Raw genomic sequence first — 19198 nt, forward strand, 5'->3', positions numbered from 1 at the left:
GTGAAACAACCAATCAGAGAACAGCTCACGAGTGCTTAGTGCCTAGTGCAGGGGTGCTCATTAAGTCGATTGCGATCTACCGGTCGATCGCGGAGGTGGTACTGGTCGATCGCGGCGTGACATTAAAAAAATATCATCCTAGCATCAATGCCGTCACTTGATTGATATACAGGGCAGCCATTCAGATGACAACTGAATGTTGCCCTTCGGGTGACCAATCAAATCAAACAACGTCTCTAAGTGCAGCAGAACTTACCATGTCAGCCTATCATCCATCCCCGTTACTTGATTGACATACAGGACAACCAGTCAGATGACAACTGAATTTTGACCTTTAGGTCACCGCTCATGTGTAAACAACGATGCAAAGTGCTAAGCTAGTCGGCGAATTGCGTCAGATTTTAAGCCCTCGCTAAAGTTTATGGTCACTAAAATGAGTGAAGTAGCTGGACCAAGTAAAAAGGCAAAAACATATCACTTCCATACGGAATGGGAGGTGGACTTTTTTTTAAAGTGCATTTGCCTGGCTAACCTGGCTAACCTGGCTAACCTGGCTAACCTGGCTAACCTGGCTAACCTGGCTAACCTGGCTAACCTGGCTATCAGCAGCTACTGTCCGGACTATGCATCCTTGGCTGATTCAATTCAGTGCAAGTCATCAAAGTAAACTCAGGTAATTACAAAAAATGTTCATAGTTAATTATGTGTGTTTTGCAATATTGGCTCATTTGGTTATGTAAGGTACATCAACATACATTGTACGTACAAATAATCCTCAATACATTTGAAAATAAATAGATAGATGGTATCAGGCCCGGTATCAGGCCCCCGCGTGCCCCGACATTTGGGGGCATCATACCTGGCGGTTATTTCAGGTTGGTCCTTCCCCTTCCGCTGCGTCGCCAAGATGGCGACGAGTGAGGGTGGGAAGTCCAGGTCCTGACAGTACCCATCATGCCCTCAAACTGCTCAGCGTAGCACGCTAGGCTAACAACGTTTGTGATAAAGCGGGTGGTTGGATGTTGACAATCACGGACTAAGATGGACGCTCATTCAACAAGTCAAACCAGAAGCAGGAACAATTAGTTTGGAGCTTTCAGTTTATTGTGGTGTCTGCAAAACGTTGTGCTCCCAAGTAGACCATCATCACGCCAACCATCACATCATGACCTGACACGCCACAGAATTCTTCTCGTAACACGGGCCGTCGTTCCACAAACCCCAGACTGGACAAAGAGGGACAGCAATCAGTGTCAAGCAGGGACGGATCTCCAGCGACGTCACCACACTTACTGCCAGAGTTGATCCACACGCAGTTCTCTTCAGGGCTGAAGCTGTCTGGCTGGCCTGGACCCCACGTGCCGTACACCACGGGGCCGCTTCCGTCCACCCAGTAGAAGTCACCATCCTGAAACAGTTTGGGCAACCATGGTGAGCCTTCATCCGCTCGTCACCATCATCATCATCCATGTCGGCTGCTTACTTCTGCTCTGAGAGCTCCCACCCAGTAGTGGAGGCGCTGCGGGAACACCCTGAGCATCATACACAGCAGCCGGTCTTGCTCCTGCTGACTCAGCACCGTTACCAGATTACCGTTGGCAAGTTCACACTCCCTCTGATAGGCCGACATTGAAGAGCGTTAAAGGAGGAAGGCGTTCATGGCCGCCCATCGTGTTTGCCGATGTTTCACCTGCGCGTTTCGGAAAGTCCTTTGCATGGTTAACACCTTGACACAGCTGTATTCGTTCAGGCGGTAAAAGCCACACGACTCGTTGCCACACGGTTGCAGCTGGACGTCCGCACACATCACTCTCACCCCCGCATGGTCGTCTGCGACACACAAGCACCGTCACTTCCTGTCTGACGCTCCTTCGGCTGAGCATTGCTGACGCTTTGCTTATTACACGTTTGAGCAAAGGCCGGCGCCGCCATCAGCGCCCCCATCAGGAGGACCGTCGTCACAGCAGAAGGCATGGCTCGGGGTGGATCTGACCTGGGAACAGCACAACCATCGTTTGTGTCCGTCAACATCTGCCATCTTCTCTTCTACTCACCGTCGTCTTGCGTCGATGCGTCGTCTTGGATCTGCTCCTCCGTCTTCAAGATCTCAGCTCTTAAATACTTTGAGTGGCGCCTGCAGGCCCGTCGCTGCGGTTGAAGATTCATCACTTCATGGCAGCTGAACCTTTGTCTCTTTGATCAATTTGTTCAGGCAAATGCCGTTAACGTCCGAATAGTCAGCTGGGTGGAGCCAAGGACTCGCTTCTGCGTCTGATGCCAGGGAAAATAACGGAGTTTACCGGGCCAACTGGTGCATCCTGTTGCATCGCTTATTCAATCCATAAATAATAAATAATAAATAAACGACACCATCGCTCCGCTCAGTGTCCAACTGCTGAGACTTAGACTTTCTTTATTGTCGTTGCACAATAACACAGCAGCGACATTGCCAACCAAATGTGGTTGCCTGGCTCCCGTGTAATAATAAACAATAATGTGGAGAATAAATAGATGAGCAAATATGAACAATGTGCAGCCCAAACAGTAACTTGTACAAATAACTTAAATCATTTAGAATAAATAACAATAATTTCAAGTTTTGGGCAGGTAGAGGGGCTTATTTGGCATTGAGCAGTCTGATGGGCAGGTTGTTCTGCAGTGGATGCTGCAGAGCCTTCTCCCCGACGCCATGCTGGGGGTGGGTGGGGTCAGAGTAGATACGCAGCGGGTGTTCGGATTCAGTACGAGGAACTCTGTCAACTACTGACAACACTTTGGCTGTCTCAGTTGGAATACACCGCATTATAAGGCGCACCTTCAATCAATGACATATTTTAAAAGTTTTTTTTTCCATATATAAGGCGCACCTTCAATCAATGACATATTTTAAGTTTTTCCATTTTTTAGGCGCACCGCATTATAAGGCGCACCTTCAATGATTGACATTTTAAAACGTTTTCCATATATAAGGCGCACCTTCAATCAATGACATATTTTAAGTTTTTCCATTTTTTAGGCGCACCGCATTATAAGGCGCACCTTCAATCAAGGACATATTTTAAAAGTTTTTCCATATATAAGGCGCACCTTCAATCAATGACATATTTTAAGTTTTTCCATTTTTTAGGCGCATCGCATTATAAGGCGCACCTTCAATGATTGACATTTTAAAACGTTTTCCATATATAAGGCGCACCGCATTATAAGGCGCACCTTCAATGATTGACATTTTAAAACGTTTTCCATATATAAGGCGCACCGCATGATAAGGCGCACCTTCAATGATTGACATTTTAAAACTTTTTCCATATATAAGGCACACCGCATTATAAGGCGCACCTTCAATCAATGACATATTTTAAAAGTTTTTCCATATATAATGCACACTGCATTATAAGGCGCACCTTCAATGAATGACATATTTTAAAGGTTTTGGAATTGAGTGCATAAGTGGAATTGAACCCTGGTCTCCTAGCTGTGAGGTCTGCGCGCAAACCACTCCACCACTGTGCAGCCCCAACTGTATTAATAGATTACAAATCAGCTGTTTTATTATTGTCTCAGAGGTAAAGTGTCAGTATTTTCGTGGCAAAGTTTATCTTATCTTATCTTTTCATAAACCCAAAGCACCAAGAAGGACCGCCTCTAAATTCATTGATGTTAAGTTTGGGTGCTAGCGCTGCATGTATATGATATGTTGATATATATATTTATATGCCAGCATGCACCGCGCACTACTTCTTCTACGGCGGAAAATGGAGTCCTCGGCTGCTTACCGTAGTTGCGGCTCAATATTGATCCATATTTCAGGCGCACCGGATGATTGATGTTTGAAAATTGAAGGCCCGTATAGTGCGGAAAATACGGTACTTTGTCAGTACGCTTTGACTGTGTACACAGCACACAGCACAGAGTGGGGGCTGTCCATCATTCTTTACTGTTAATGTACTGTTAATGTACTGTTAATGTACTGTTAATGTACTCTTAATGTACTCTTAATGTACTGTTAATGTACTGTTAATGTACTCTTAATGTACTCTTAATGTACTCTTAATGTACTGTTAATGTACTGTTAATGTACTCTTAATGTACTGTTAATGTACTCTTAATGTACTGTTAATGTACTCTTAATGTACTCTTAATGTACTCTTAATGTACTGTTAATGTACTCTTAATGTACTGTTAATGTACTGTTAATGTACTCTTAATGTACTGTTAATGTACTCTTAATGTACTCTTAATGTACTCTTAATGTACTGTTAATGTACTCTTAATGTACTGTTAATGTACTGTTAATGTACTCTTAATGTACTGTTAATGTACTGTTAATGTACTGTTAATGTACTCTTAATGTACTGTTAATGTACTCTTAATGTACTCTTAATGTACTGTTAATGTACTGTTAATGTACTGTTAATGTGCTCTTAATGTACTGTTAATGTACTCTTAATGTACTGTTAATGTACTGTTAATGTACTGTTAATGTACTCCTAATGTACTGTTAATGTACTCTTAATGTACCGTTAATGTACTGTTAATGTACCGTTAATGTACCGTTAATGTACCGTTAATGTACTGTTCATGTACTGTTCATGTAGTGTTCATGTACCGTTAATGTACTGTTAATGTACTCTTAATGTACTCTTAATGTACTGTTAATGTACTGTTAATGTACTCTTAATGTACTGTTAATGTACTGTTAATGTACTGTTAATGTAATGTTAATGTGCTCTTAATGTACTCTTAATGTACTGTTAATGTACTCTTAATGTACTGTTAATGTACTGTTAATGTACTGTTAATGTACTGTTAATGTACTCCTAATGTACTCCTAATGTACTGTTAATGTACTCTTAATGTACCGTTAATGTACTGTTAATGTACCGTTAATGTACTGTTAATGTACCGTTAATGTACCGTTAATGTACCGTTAATGTACTCTTAATGTACTGTTAATGTACTGTTAATGTACCGTTAATGTACTCCTAATGTACCGTTAATGTACCGTTAATGTACTGTTAATGTACCGTTAATGTACCGTTAATGTACCGTTAATGTACCGTTAATGTACCGTTAATGTACTGTTAATGTACTGTTAAGGTACCGTTAATGTACTCCTAATGTACCGTTAATGTACCGTTAATGTACCGTTAATGTACCGTTAATGTACCGTTAATGTACCGTTCATGTACCGTTAATGTACTGTTAATGTACCGTTAATGTACCGTTAATGTACCGTTAATGTACCGTTAATGTACTCTTAATGTACTGTTAATGTACTGTTAAGGTACCGTTAATGTACTCCTAATGTACCGTTAATGTACCGTTAATGTACCGTTAATGTACCGTTAATGTACCGTTAATGTACCGTTAATGTACCGTTAATGTACCGTTAATGTACCGTTAATGTACCGTTAATGTACTGTTAATGTACTGTTCATGTACCGTTCATGTACCGTTAATGTACCGTTAATGTACCGTTAATGTACCGTTAATGTACCGTTAATGTACTCTTAATGTACCGTTAATGTACCGTTAATGTACCGTTAATGTACTCCTAATGTACCGTTAATGTACCGTTAATGTACCGTTAATGTACCGTTAATGTACCGTTAATGTACCGTTAATGTACCGTTAATGTACCGTTAATGTATCGTTAATGTACCGTTAATGTACTGTTAATGTACCGTTAATGTACCATTAATGTACTGTTAATACACGCTGGGTGTCCATAGAAATAGCTTGCATTCATAAAAGTATTGTAAACGCTATTTTATTTGATGGTATCAGACGTTCCAACTCCAAAGTGAAATACCCCTCAGGGACTGCCAGGTGGGTTACGTTATGGTCGGCTTCATCGTGTGTAGCCAACGGTTCAACCGCCACGTGGATCCGTGCGGCGCTGATGGCCTCCATGTCGCTACAGGTTGCTCCTCGGCTGCCAGGCCCCTTCGCTGCGGAGCCAAGATGGTGGCGCCACGTCTTGAGGCTGGCTCGTGTCCGGCACTGCACACCATGCACACTCACCACTTTGGCCGTTGTGAGCGCAGCATCAAACTGTGTGAACACAACAATCTGCAGACGGAGACGCGGCCGTGAAGCTAAGCTAACCAACGCTTGAGAAAGAGCGGCGGTTTTGATGTTGGATGTAAACAAACGAAACCAGAAGCCGATGCTCTTCTTTATTGCCACGCCTGCTCACATGGAGGCCAACCGTCACATGGCCATCTGGCACGCCACCGAAGCCACGGCGTCACACGAGATGTCGTTCCACGGACCCCAGGCTGGACAAAGACAGGAGATGACACCCGGCGTCACGCTGACGCCAAGATGGAGATGTTTGCTCCAACTTACTGCCAAAGTTCATCATCACACAATGCTCTTCGTTGTTGTATCTGTCGGGCTGGCCTTCGCTCCACGGAGCAAACCTTACTGGTCCGCTTCCGTCAGACCAGTGGAAACCATCATCCTGGTGCAAAGGGATCTTCGTGTACTCATCATCATCATCATCATCATCATCATCATCAGTGTGCTGGCTGCTTACCGCTCCTCTTTCAGCGCTGATCCAGTAGTGGAGTCGCCGTGGGAACAGCCGTAACATCATACACAGCAGCTTCCTGTGCTCCTCCTCGTTTTGCACTTGGACCACATCTCCTCCCAAAGCTTGACACACCATCTGAGAGGCGGACGGTGAAGACGTTTACAACCAGAAGACGTTCATTGCCGCTGCTTTTGTTAGCCGATGTTTCACCTCCGCGTTGGCGAAATCCTTTTCCGTGGTCAACACTTTGACACAGCTGATGTCATTCAGACGGAAAATCCCGTCTACGTCACTTTCACATTCCTCCAGCTCCATGTTGGAACACATGGTCCTCAACTCCTCCTTGTCGTATGCCGTCTGATGCTCCCCAGAGTCAGCACTGAGGCTCTCGTTATTTCCAAACTGAGCAAAGGCCGAGTCGACCGCCAGCGCCCCCATCAGGAGGACAATGGTCACAGCAGAAGGCATGGCTCGGGGTGACTGACCTGGGAACAGTACAACATTGGTTTTACCCCATCAACCTCTGCCATCTTTCCTTCTACTCACCGGAGATGTGTCCTCTTCAATCTGCCTCCACCGTCTTCAGCCTCACCTCAACATCTCCGCTTTTAAGTACTTTGAGTGACGCCTGCAGGCCAACCGTTAGCTTTGCAAGTCGGATTACCACAACAACACCTGTTAGCATCTTAGCACCTTTGGTCTTCTTTGTTCAATGTGATCAGGTAAACACCGTTAGCGTCTGATTTGTCTAAGGACTTAGTTCTACACCCAAGCCAGCAGAACCAGATGCCTACATGACTAGATGGACCCGCACCTTCCGGGTGGACGTAATGGCCGCCCTGGTCTAGCCTGCCCAGGACGCCCATCCCTACAACCTTTTACTCACAGCCTCATTTCAAGGTGTGGCGCTCAACTGCATGTTGGCGTTGCCAAACGGCCCCTCAGAAGCGGAATTGTGAAAACAATGAAAAACTGTCAAATGTGGAGTCAGTTGACTTGTGGCAGACTAAGCTAACGGACGCTAACGGACGCTAACGGACGCTAACGGACGCTAGCGTGCGTGACGGCTTACCTTTACATCATTGCTCTCATTGTTTACTCTTCATCTTTGTTTACACGTTTTGCCCAAATGAGCCGTTTTCCATCTTTGACTTTGATATTTGGCTTTAAAACAAACAAGTTGACAGCAAACGTTTGTCTCACGGCGAAGCGTCGTTATTTTCATTTGGCTAGCTTGTTATCGTCACAATTAGGGAGGAACAATATTGGGGTTTTGCCAAAAAACGATATTGTGCAACGATACCGATATGTGTAACATGACATATTTGTTGCTTTTCATGATACCGGCATCAAGTGATATCATATTTCTATCTTGATATGAATTATCGGTACTGCTAGTAATCGGACATCACTCATCAAAATAATTGTTTTGTTTTGTCTCAACATAAACGCTTTCAACTCTTAGTTTGTTTCATTTCATTTCATTGGTCGTTCGAGTCATCTGAGACAAACGACCACATTGTTTGTGGGGGGATCTGCTTTGTCAATAAAGTCCAGTTGGAATGCCGCAGGTTTGATACCCGCAGGCTTGATACCCGCAGGCTTGATACCCGCAGGTTTATTTTGAGTGCGACACCCAGGTGCTGACCTCCTGTGCTTCTTGGTGTGAACACCAATGCACTCAAACTGCTAAGTCTGCTAAGCTAGGCTAACGAATGCTTGGTGTTGACAGTCCGGGACCGGAGACGGGTCCCGCACCTTAAACAAATGAAACCAGAAGCAGGAAGAAGTTGTGCTGCGGGACGTTTATTGCAATTCCTGGAACAAACCGAGCGACGTCGACTCGTCGACTCTTGGAGAACCCAACAATCACACGAGGACCTGACACAGCACAGAACTTTTCTCATAGCACGGGCCGTCGTTCCACGGACCCCAGCCTGGACAAAGACGGGAGACGACACTCAGCCTCATGCCGAGACAGACGTCCGTCCGTCCGGCGAGATGTTTGGTTGAACTTACTGCCAGAGTTCACCCACACGCAGTTCTCCTCGCCACGATGGTTGTCGGGCTGCCCTAAACGCCAAGGACCGTACGCCACGGGTCCGCTTCCATCCACCCAGTAGAAATCCCCATCCTGAAACAAAGAACATCACCCATCTCCGATCTTCATCCACCATCACCATCACCTTCATGGTCGCTTGGCCGCTTACTTCTCCTCGTACGGCACCGATCCAGTAGTGGAGTCGCCGCGGGAACACCCGTAACATCATACACAGCAGCTTGTCGTGGTCCTCCTTATTTTGCACTTTGACCAGATTCCCGTTGACGAGTTCACACCCCACCTGGCGGGCGGACAACCGAGACGTTGGCGTTACAAGCAGGCGTTCATTTGGGCTGATTGATTGCTGACTTTCACCTGCGCGCTCCGGAAATCCCTTTCCAAAGTTAAGACTTTGACGCAGCTGAACGCATTCAGGCGGTAAAACCCGCACGGCTCGTTCCCGCACGCTTCCAGCTCCACGTTGGCGCACATGGCTCTCACCTCGGTGGAGTTGTCTGGACACACAAACGCCGTCACTTTTTGTCTGGGAGTCGGAATTGCTGACATTGTTCTTTACAAGCAAAGGCCGGCGCCGCCATCAGCGCCCCCATCAGGAGGACCGTCATCACAGCAGAAGGCATGGCTCGGGGTGGATCTGACCTGGGAACAGCACAACCATCGTTTGTCTCCGTCAACATCTGCCATCTTCTCTTCTACTCACCGGAGATGTGTCCTTTCAGTCTGGCTCGTCCGTCTTCAGCCTCAGCTGGAGGTCTGGGCTCTTAAGTACTTTGAGTGGCGCCTGCAGGCCAACCGTTACATTTGAAGGTCGGTCACATGACCATGGCAGCTCATCTTGTTTCTTTGGTAAATTTGATCAGACAAATACCGTTAACGTCTGACTTAGAGGCGGAGCCAAGGACTCTCAGGCTCTTTTTAAAACCGCATATTTCCCCCTGCCCACTTGGATCCACACCAAAGCACACGGCTAACGCTGCTAACGCTGCTAACGCTGCTAACGCTGCTAACGACAATAACGAGTCCTAGATGAGTCCTGGATCAGCACTTCTTACTAAATCCATAAAGATGTCTCCGCTCTGATTGCTTTGGTCTGGTCTTGCCTGGTCAGACTGCATTTGGAAGTGAAACAACATAAACCAGGTTTTGCACCAGGACCAGGACCAGGACCAGCACCAGTTGATGAGTCAAGCGTTGTTGGCGTTCCATTTGTGTACTTCATCCAAACAATGACTCCGTGTGAAGCCAGGGAAAATAACCAATCTTTGCTGAGGGCCAACTCCGGTCTTGGACACCATTTAGTCAAGTACTGACCCCACTGATTTGGAAAACCTGGTCCTTGTTCACACGCGCCCACAATGTTTAGTGTAAATGCAATCAGGAAGTACGAAAACCAGTCAGTATCTGCTATGAGTGATCCGTCATCATCATCATCATCAGCAGCAGCCGGAAGTACGACTGGCCTCCATGGGGTCTCCACATGGTCCTGGGGTGGCTGCGGACACCAGTCTTGACCTGCATGTTTTGGAGCAGGGTGGGATTGGAACCTTCGCACGTCTGTCTGTCCGTAGTGGCCGCTTGGTCTTAGCGGCATGGCGGGTTTCCAACTGGTGAGCGGCTGCTTCTTTATGCACGGCTGCGCTCCATAAGCGCCCGTCCAGGGCGACGTTCTCCCAGTCTCCAGATGCCGTCTGAGCTTCCCTCACATGGGGGCACCGAGTCATGTGACTGGCCCCTCCAAGTTGTTGGCGGGAAAGCGGTCCACGTCTACTTTTGGTGCTTGATGGAGGGCCTGGCTCTCGAAGGGTTAACTTTCGATGCTCCCAAGAAGGCATTCCCAACGTTGTAGTCTCTACCGGCGCCGTGATAGGCCACTTCGCATTTGGGCTTGGGTTGGTTGAACGGGACCGATTATCCTTTTTCCACGTTCTCACCTTTAAATGCACTTGGAATGTCGTAGTCTCATGGAGACCGTGTCAGCGTTTCAGGTCAGGAGGTTTGCACGTTCGGAATTGAACCCAGGGTGACTGCACCGTAGTACTACCAGTATATCGTAGTAGTTGCAGGGCCGTGACTAAAGGGTTTAGGCCCTTCCAATGCAAGCTGTAGTGGCGTGCGTCCTTTTGCTTCCTGTACGCTGCCATTGTACATGTTAGCTGGAAATACTGCTATACTGAAATACTTTGATTGGTTTACCGTGCGTGTCGTGTTTGCTTGGATTGGAATCTCGATTGTGTTCATCCTTGATGAAAAAATGCAGTTCTCACAATATGTCATCACATATATGTATATATCATATGAATATATCATATCTATATACATATCATCCGGTTGTATTAAATGTTATCAGAGAGGTTCGGGCTGCAACTTTAGCCCGTTAGCATGTTTAAACATGGAAAGAAGCAGATGAGCAAGGGAATCGAACATGATTCGAGCCTGTTTTGGCAGAGCTCTTTGTTCGGGTGTGTGGTTTGCCTGTTTTATTCGCTGCGCCTGCAGGGCGCCTGTTAGCATTTTAGCTAAGGAACTTGTGTGTGTTGATGGTGGAAGGTTTACCGCCTAGCGAGGAGATGCTAATCATAATCCTAATAATAATAATCCGCTCCAACGTTCCCATCTTTGTCATCATTTTCCGTTTGATGATGTTGCCTCGCCTGACATAAATCAATATTTGTTCCAAATCATCTGGTGAGATCTTTATTTTGCGTATTTTCTTGCCACGGGTGTCAGCTCCTTTCCAGAGGATAAACGCTCATTCCTTAGCCTGGACTAGCTGGACCAGTTAGCATGTTTACCAAACACTGAGGTCACGTGATGAACGGCATCAACCATCTTCTGAACAACTGAAGATGAAGTCCTTGGTCTGTCCAGGAAGTGGAGCCCCTGCAGCAGATATGAATATGAAACAGCATCTCCAGCCCTTCGTCATGCGGGAGGTCAGCACGACAGGAACAGGAAGGCCAGTCTTTTTATCGGCGTGAGGTTTTCCACAGACCTGGAACTTGACCTGGACCTGGACTTGGTGTAGGACAATGCTGGCCTGCACTGGCATTCGGGACACGGGGGCCAATACGGTCCGGTCCTGGGGTCACCGGCGATGTTGAGGAGGGCTGTGGCATCACATTGTGAGGCTCCTCCCTATGTGGGAGGAGCCAGCTTGTGTAAGGAGTTTATTAATCTATGTGGGAGGAGTTACTCTGTGGAAGAGGAGTCAGTCTGTGTGGAAGGAATGAATTAGAAATGAATGAAAGCTGTGTGGGAGGAGTTTGTGTATGATGTCATCCAGGAAGTCTGACCTTCATTTTGTCAATTTTTATTTCAGTTTTAGCAAAATGAACAGAAACGTAAAAAAACAAATAAAATAAACTGCTGCAAGCCGACGTGCACTCACACGCACGCACGCACGCACGCACACACGCGCACGCACACACACACACACACACACTCACTGCAGCGGAGCATGAATAAGTTATACTCATATGTACATTTCCTGGCGGTGGGCGTGGTCACTCGGCTGCGTTTGAGCCAGAATCTGAGGAAGAGAAAAAAGGTTTGATGGAGACAAGGAGCGCCAGGGACACGGCGGCGTGCACCGGTGGCGTGCACTTACTCTTGCCGTCGCACGCCACGATCTTGACCTTGTCCACCTCAACGAGATCGGTGACCTCTCTGAACTTCACATCATTCAGCACGAACGTCCAGACGTTGTCGCAGAAGCGATACGTATTCAAAGATCCCTGAGAGACAAACAAACAAACACAGCCGTCAGCACCCAGGCTGGGATTGACCGCCCGCGGCTGGGCGGCCCAAATAAGGAGCAGGGCTCACCTTGAAGTTGACTCTGTTACGGACTCTGTTGGCCAGCGCGGTGTTGATGGCTTTGTCGAACTGGAGCAGGACTTGCAGGGCCAGCTGAGGGGTGATCTGCTGGGTCTTAACACGCACAGGTAGGTTACCTAACTGCTTCAAATTAATTAAAATAGTTAATTTTTCTTAATACTTGGGTTGTTTATATTGTTTATTTTTCTATATTGTGTATCTTGTACTGCTTAACTGACTCTGTACTCTTGCTGCTGTGCAATACAAATGTCCCCACTGAGGGACGAATAAGATAGATAGACTCCCTTTAAGGCATATCTTAATCTTAATCATATTACTTCATCATGGAAATAAAAAGAAATATTAGTCAACGTATTTCCCCATAATCACGCTGCCTGGAAGCTGAAGGATGGTGAGGCGGCAGGCGCCAAAATGACCTCTGACAATATCGGAAGCATTTCCTGATAACATTGTTGAGCGCAGCCTGTCAAAAGAGTCAATTTGCTGTAAACCACCCAAGTAGAGAGCTCCCCTGCCGATGTTTGACTACACTACAATGCAAGCTAACTAGCATTAGCGGTGAGTCACCTGAATGAGCTCATCCAGGCTCTCCTGTAGGCTGTTTCCCAGGGTGGTGTTCCTGTACAGCTGGTACGCCATGTCGGAAGCTGCGGGAGCCACAAAAAACCAAATAAATAAACGCCAACGTTAGGCTAACGACGCTAAGCAGCCAATTCGTTTCCCCGCACACCAAAAGCTAGCAAACAAATAGGCGGAGCCTAACTGTTTTTCTTCTTCTAGCTTCGCTCGTCGCAATCGGGCGCGCCCCCTGGTGGGCGGGAGTGTGTAGTACTCGACGTGACGTCACAGCACCGCAGCAGTTTGACGTTGAAATGCCGCTCCTCTTGAGTAATGCCCGCCTTCGTGAAACGCTAAAAGCGCTTTGACCTGAATTTGACATCAAAATAGCAACATGAAAATATATAGCAGGTTGATGTAGTACTTTTGTTATGTTCGTTGTACTTGTGCAGTTGACACAATGCCCACCAGGTGGCAGCAAACAGCAACCAATCAAACCGTTTCGACTTGGCTGTTAAAAAATATTATTGTACGGAACATATTTAAATCATTAAATCAATAAAGCCTTAACCAAGCGTACTGATTTTGTAAACTACAAGAGGCCGAGTATTCATTTTGTCAACTTTGAGAGACCACAGTCTTCAGTATGCCAAGCATGCATGTCTTTTTGAAACACCTGCAGTCAAGCCAGCGTAATAATAATACAAGTAGCTAAAAACATAAATGGTCTTTTAAAAAAAAAAAAAAAAGCAGTAGAGACGGAGCATCCCTTGATGGAGAATTTTGCTGCTCGTGTTCAGACAACCTTGCTGAGCTGGCAGGAGCGTCGCCACCCTCGCTCAAGATGAGCTGATTATTCCCTCTGTGTGCAGCGGGAAGCCGGAGAGATTCCAGGTCATCCCGTGTGATACAACTCAATTCAGTTTGTTGTGACTGGGATTTATGGGATGCGGCGCTCGCCAGGAGGACGGATAGAAGATTGCTGCGGCTCAATTAAAGACAGCAGCAATGCCAAGCTTCCAGTAATGAGGTTTTATGTGGCGCTTGTTAGCTAGCTAATGAACTTTTCAAACCGGCAGCACCACGCTCGCTTTGTTTGTTGTTGGTTTGTGTGTAAACAAAATAAAAGACTTAAAGCTTGTCAATGTTTGGCAAATAACAATTATCATTAGCAGTCATGGCAACCATGTAAAAATGAAACGTCTGTCGATGTCATGAATGACTCATCCAAACTAGTTAAGGAACTCACCTGGCTAACGTTTCGTGATGCTAACACTTTGAACGAACTAGTCTTCACTGAAGCTAACTTCCTCACCTAACTGATACGACTGCTGACAACCTAGTTAACTAGTCAAACACATTTATCTCCTTTGTTTTCAGTTAAGCTAACCTATTTGACTAGCTCAATTGAAACTATTGAACTAACTAGTCTCCTGTGGCATCAACCTAGTTCACTAACTAGTGTACAATGACAAAAACCTGTTGCATTAACAAGCCGACAATTAACCCCACTCAACTAACTCGTCTTAAGCGATGGTCACCCACTGAACTAACTAGACTCCACTGAAACTAACCTCAATTACGCTAACCTACGGAATCATTTATGTACGTATTTTTGGGTATTCATCAAGTCTTCATTTAATCCTATTTCAATAACTAGTTTTCAATAAGTTGCATTCAGTTAACTAGTCTTCATTGACGCTAACCCACCGAATTAACTCATCCTCAACGAAGCTAACCTACTGAACTAAGCTAACCTATTGAATGTACTAGTTGTCAATAAAGCTAACCTAGTGAACTAAGCTAACCTATTGAATGTACTAGTTGTCAATAAAGCTAACCTACTGAACTAAGCTAACCTATTGAATGTACTAGTTGTCAATAAAGCTAACCTAGTGAACTAAGCTAACCTATTGAATGTACTAGTTGTCAATAAAGCTAACCTACTGAACTAAGCTAACCTATTGAATGTACTAGTTGTCAATAAAGCTAACCTAGTGAACTAAGCTAACCTATTGAATGTACTAGTTGTCAATAAAGCTAACCTACTGAACTAAGCTAACCTATTGAATGTGCTAGTTGTCAATAAAGCTAACCTACTGAACTAAGCTAACCTATTGAATGTACTAGTTGTCAATAAAGCTAACCTAGTGAACTAAGCTAACCTATTGAATGTACTAGTTGTCAATAAAGCTAACCTACTGAACTAAGCTAACCTATTGGTTGTACTAGTTGTCAATAAAGCTAACCTACTGAACTAAGCTAACCTATTGAATGTGCTAGTTGTCAATAAAGCTAACCTACTGAACTAAGCTAACCTATTGAATGTACTAGTTGTCAATAAAGCTAACCTACTGAACTAAGCTAACCTATTGAATGTACTAGTTGTCAATAAAGCTAACCTACTGAACTAAGCTAACCTATTGAATGTGCTAGTTGTCAATAAAGCTAACCTACTGAACTAAGCTAATCTATTGAATGTACTAGTTGTCAATAAAGCTAACCTAGTGAACTAAGCTAACCTATTGAATGTACTAGTTGTCAATAAAGCTAACCTACTGAACTAAGCTAACCTATTGGTTGTACTAGTTGTCAATAAAGCTAACCTACTGAACTAAGCTAACCTATTGAATGTGCTAGTTGTCAATAAAGCTAACCTACTGAACTAAGCTAACCTATTGAATGTACTAGTTGTCAATAAAGCTAACCTACTGAACTAAGCTAACCTATTGAATGTACTAGTTGTCAATAAAGCTAACCTACTGAACTAAGCTAACCTATTGAATGTGCTAGTTGTCAATAAAGCTAACCTACTGAACTAAGCTAATCTATTGAATGTACTAGTTGTCAATAAAGCTAACCTAGTGAACTAAGCTAACCTATTGAATGTACTAGTTGTCAATAAAGCTAACCTACTGAACTAAGCTAACCTATTGGTTGTACTAGTTGTCAATAAAGCTAACCTACTGAACTAAGCTAACCTATTGAATGTGCTAGTTGTCAATAAAGCTAACCTACTGAACTAAGCTAACCTATTGAATGTACTAGTTGTCAATAAAGCTAACCTACTGAACTAAGCTAACCTATTGAATGTACTAGTTGTCAATAAAGCTAACCTACTGAACTAAGCTAACCTATTGAATGTACTAGTTGTCAATAAAGCTAACCTACTGAACTAAGCTAACCTATTGAATGTGCTAGTTGTCAATAAAGCTAACCTACTGAACTAAGCTAACCTATTGAATGTGCTAGTTGTCAATAAAGCTAACCTACTGAACTAAGCTAACCTATTGAATGTACTAGTTGTCAATAAAGCTAACCTACTGAACTAAGCTAACCTATTGAATGTACTAGTTGTCAATAAAGCTAACCTACTGAACTAAGCTAACCTATTGAATGTGCTAGTTGTAAATAAAGCTAACCTACTGAACTAAGCTAACCTATTGAATGTACTAGTTGTCAATAAAGCTAACCTACTGAACTAAGCTAACCTATTGAATGTACTAGTTGTCAATAAAGCTAACCTACTGAACTAAGCTAACCTATTGAATGCACTAGTTGTCAATAAAGCTAACCTAGTGAACTAAGCTAACCTATTGAATGTACTAGTTGTCAATAAAGCTAACCTACTGAACTAAGCTAACCTATTGAATGTACTAGTTGTCAATAAAGCTAACCTAGTGAACTAAGCTAACCTATTGAATGTACTAGTTGTCAATAAAGCTAACCTAGTGAACTAAGCTAACCTATTGAATGTACTAGTTGTCAATAAAGCTAACCTACTGAACTAAGCTAACCTACTGAATGTACTAGTTGTCAATAAAGCTAACCTACTGAACTAAGCTAACCTATTGAATGTACTAGTTGTCAATAAAGCTAACCTACTGAACTAAGCTAACCTATTGAATGTACTAGTTGTCAATAAAGCTAACCTACTGAACTAAGCTAACCTATTGAATGTGCTAGTTGTCAATAAAGCTAACCTACTGAACTAAGCTAACCTATTGAATGTACTAGTTGTCAATAAAGCTAACCTACTGAACTAAGCTAACCTATTGAATGTACTAGTTGTAAATAAAGCTAACCTACTGAACTAAGCTAACCTACTGAATGTACTAGTTGTCAATAAAGCTAACCTAGTGAACTAAGCTGATATATTGATTTACTTGAACTAACTCATTTTCAATGAAGTTAGCATAATGAACTAAGTTAACCAATTGAATTGACCTGTTTTCAGTGAAGCTAACCCACTGAACTAACTTTTGTCTGCAATGAAGTTAGCATAACGAACTAAGCTAAAGTATTGAATGGATTTGTTTCCAGTGAAGCTGACCTACAGAAGCAGCCAGACTTCAAAGACGCTACCCGCGTACTTTTGGGCCATGGGAGGAAGTAGTAGGGAGAAAAGCCTCACAGAAAGTTCCAGAAGCTTTTTGTTGTGTCAAAGATCATTAATGTTGACAAAGATCATTAATGCAAGCGTTTTGATGGTCAAGTGGTCACATGATTGCCAGCCCTCGTTAGCGTCATTAACGGTGAAAGTGGCTTCTTTAATGATGCCGCAATTAGCCGGTCAGTGATGCGAATGACATTATTATTATTTGGGTCGTTATGCTAATTAGGCACGTCAAACATTGCATTCATCTGTCTTACTTTTGGAAAGTCTCTCCAGTCTGCTTTTTACAACTTAACGTTTGAATGACCAGGAGACCAGTAAGAACCAAACACGGCGAGGCGGTCTGCTGGCAAGCAGGAAATGCTAACAAGGCTGATTAGTTGTTGAAATGCTAACGGTGTTGTTAGAAGAACGAAGATGGAACGGTCAAAGATCTCCTTAAATGAAAATCAAGAAAGTTTTGGAGACGATGAAGTCCAAATCCTCTGCAAACACATTCACATCCTCTGTGGGATTAAAGCACACGCCTCTGGAATCAATCAGTTGTTGTCGGTCCCTGAATGCACCGTGTCCTCTTTGAACAAAGACGCAAAACAAGTTGACTTGTCGTCATTCGACACGCAATGTATACTACATTGTATACATATATGCAGTATATACGTATAGAAGTACTATATAACCTGATGATGAGACCCAATGATGAGTGATTGACAGGCAACACGTGCACCGTTCTCCTCTTCGTCTAACCCCGCCCCTCCTTCCACGGGCCTATGAGTAGCCAAGTCGACCCGCCCCCCCCCTCCCTTGCCACCCTCCCAACTTGATGACTTCCAGAGGCGCGCCACTCGTGGCACAGTCTTCCCGCCAAGAGAGCCCGGGGTGAGCACGTTGGGAAGGGGGCTCCAGAGGGGGGCGTCGGCCGTCATGCCCCGACCGTGCAGGAGCGCGTACGGCGAGCACAAGCCCCCCTACTCGTACATCAGCCTGACGGCCATGGCCATCCAAAGCAGCCCGGAGAAGATGCTCCCGCTGAGCGCCATCTACAAGTTCATCATGGACCACTTCCCCTTCTACCGCAGCAACACCAGGCGGTGGCAGAACTCCTTGCGTCACAACCTGTCCTTCAACGACTGCTTCGTCAAGATGCCTCGCAGGGCGGAGCAGCCCGGCAAGGGCGGCCTGTGGGCGCTGCACCCCCTCTGCGGGGACATGTTCCACAACGGCAGCTTCCTGCGCCGCCGGAAGCGCTTCAAAGCGGCCCAGCCCGTCGTAGCCGTGCGCGCGCAGCCGCCCTTCAAGCACCCCTTCGCCATCGAGAGCCTCATCCGGACACCTGACCCCGGGCGCGCCCCCACGCCCCCGCCGCCACCGCTCCCTAACTGGCCACCCCGCGTGCCCGCCACACCTGCGACGCCCGGAAGCTTTCTCCTTCCGCGTACTCACTCCGGTCACGTGCTTCCCGCCATCCCGGTGCCCGTTAAAGCGACGCACGGGCTGCTGCATGTCCCCGCTTTCCTGGGGGGTGGTCCCCCGCAGCCCCCTTTCAGCCGAGGCGGCCCCCCTCTGTGCACGCTGCACGTGGACGTGCACTAAACCACTTCTTCACTGGACAACAGGTTGACCTCTGACCTTGCTCGCTTCCACATGAACTTCAACCTCACGCTGCTGCTTTGCTAACGCTAATGTTTACATCCACGGATTCATGATGGAATTTCAGTTGTAATTCCGCCATCGACTTCCTTGTCCGTTCATCCGTTCTTCACGTCCTCGTGCGTTCCTTTGTTCCTTCGCAGCTCCTTCGCAG

The 19198-nt window shown here is 45.2% G+C and overlaps 5 protein-coding genes across 5 annotated transcripts; 1 reads left to right on the forward strand and 4 right to left on the reverse strand.

Annotated features, from left to right (window-relative positions):
* Positions 1-1085: 1085 nt before the first annotated feature.
* On the reverse strand, positions 1086-2132 carry LOC131139124 (C-type isolectin Sp-CL4-like). Its single transcript, XM_058088421.2, has 6 exons — positions 2055-2132; positions 1905-1993; positions 1691-1830; positions 1484-1615; positions 1294-1408; positions 1086-1226 (listed from the first exon to the last, which is right to left on the reverse strand). The coding sequence occupies exons 2-6, from the start codon at positions 1972-1974 to the stop codon at positions 1159-1161; spliced, it is 525 nt and encodes a 174-aa protein (XP_057944404.2). The 5' UTR covers positions 1975-1993; positions 2055-2132; the 3' UTR covers positions 1086-1158.
* Positions 2133-5788: 3656 nt separating this feature from the next.
* Positions 5789-7113, reverse strand: LOC131139840 (C-type isolectin Sp-CL4-like). The gene is made up of 5 exons (XM_058089766.2): positions 7088-7113; positions 6752-7026; positions 6545-6676; positions 6355-6469; positions 5789-6284 (listed from the first exon to the last, which is right to left on the reverse strand). Exons 2-5 carry the CDS (start codon positions 7007-7009, stop codon positions 6217-6219), a joined length of 573 nt encoding a protein of 190 aa, XP_057945749.2. The 5' UTR covers positions 7010-7026; positions 7088-7113; the 3' UTR covers positions 5789-6216.
* Positions 7114-8333: 1220 nt separating this feature from the next.
* Positions 8334-9320, reverse strand: LOC144901592 (C-type isolectin Sp-CL4-like). Its single transcript, XM_078795596.1, has 6 exons — positions 9304-9320; positions 9160-9237; positions 8958-9097; positions 8752-8883; positions 8561-8675; positions 8334-8478 (listed from the first exon to the last, which is right to left on the reverse strand). The coding sequence occupies exons 2-6, from the start codon at positions 9221-9223 to the stop codon at positions 8411-8413; spliced, it is 519 nt and encodes a 172-aa protein (XP_078651722.1). The 5' UTR covers positions 9224-9237; positions 9304-9320; the 3' UTR covers positions 8334-8410.
* Positions 9321-11865: 2545 nt separating this feature from the next.
* Positions 11866-13216, reverse strand: gtf2a2 (general transcription factor IIA, 2). Its single transcript, XM_058088427.2, has 4 exons — positions 13008-13216; positions 12429-12533; positions 12211-12337; positions 11866-12132 (listed from the first exon to the last, which is right to left on the reverse strand). The coding sequence occupies exons 1-4, from the start codon at positions 13077-13079 to the stop codon at positions 12107-12109; spliced, it is 330 nt and encodes a 109-aa protein (XP_057944410.1). The 5' UTR covers positions 13080-13216; the 3' UTR covers positions 11866-12106.
* Positions 13217-18318: 5102 nt separating this feature from the next.
* LOC131139839 (forkhead box protein B1-like) lies at positions 18319-18987 on the forward strand. The gene has a single exon (XM_058089765.2). It carries the CDS (start codon positions 18319-18321, stop codon positions 18985-18987), a length of 669 nt encoding a protein of 222 aa, XP_057945748.2.
* Positions 18988-19198: the final 211 nt, after the last annotated feature.

Source organism: Doryrhamphus excisus, linkage group LG13 (assembly GCF_037039965.1).
Source record: "Doryrhamphus excisus strain RoL-2023G ecotype Guam linkage group LG13, RoL_Dexc_Guam_v1.1, whole genome shotgun sequence".
In the NCBI taxonomy this organism is placed as follows: Eukaryota; Metazoa; Chordata; class Actinopteri; order Syngnathiformes; family Syngnathidae; genus Doryrhamphus; species Doryrhamphus excisus.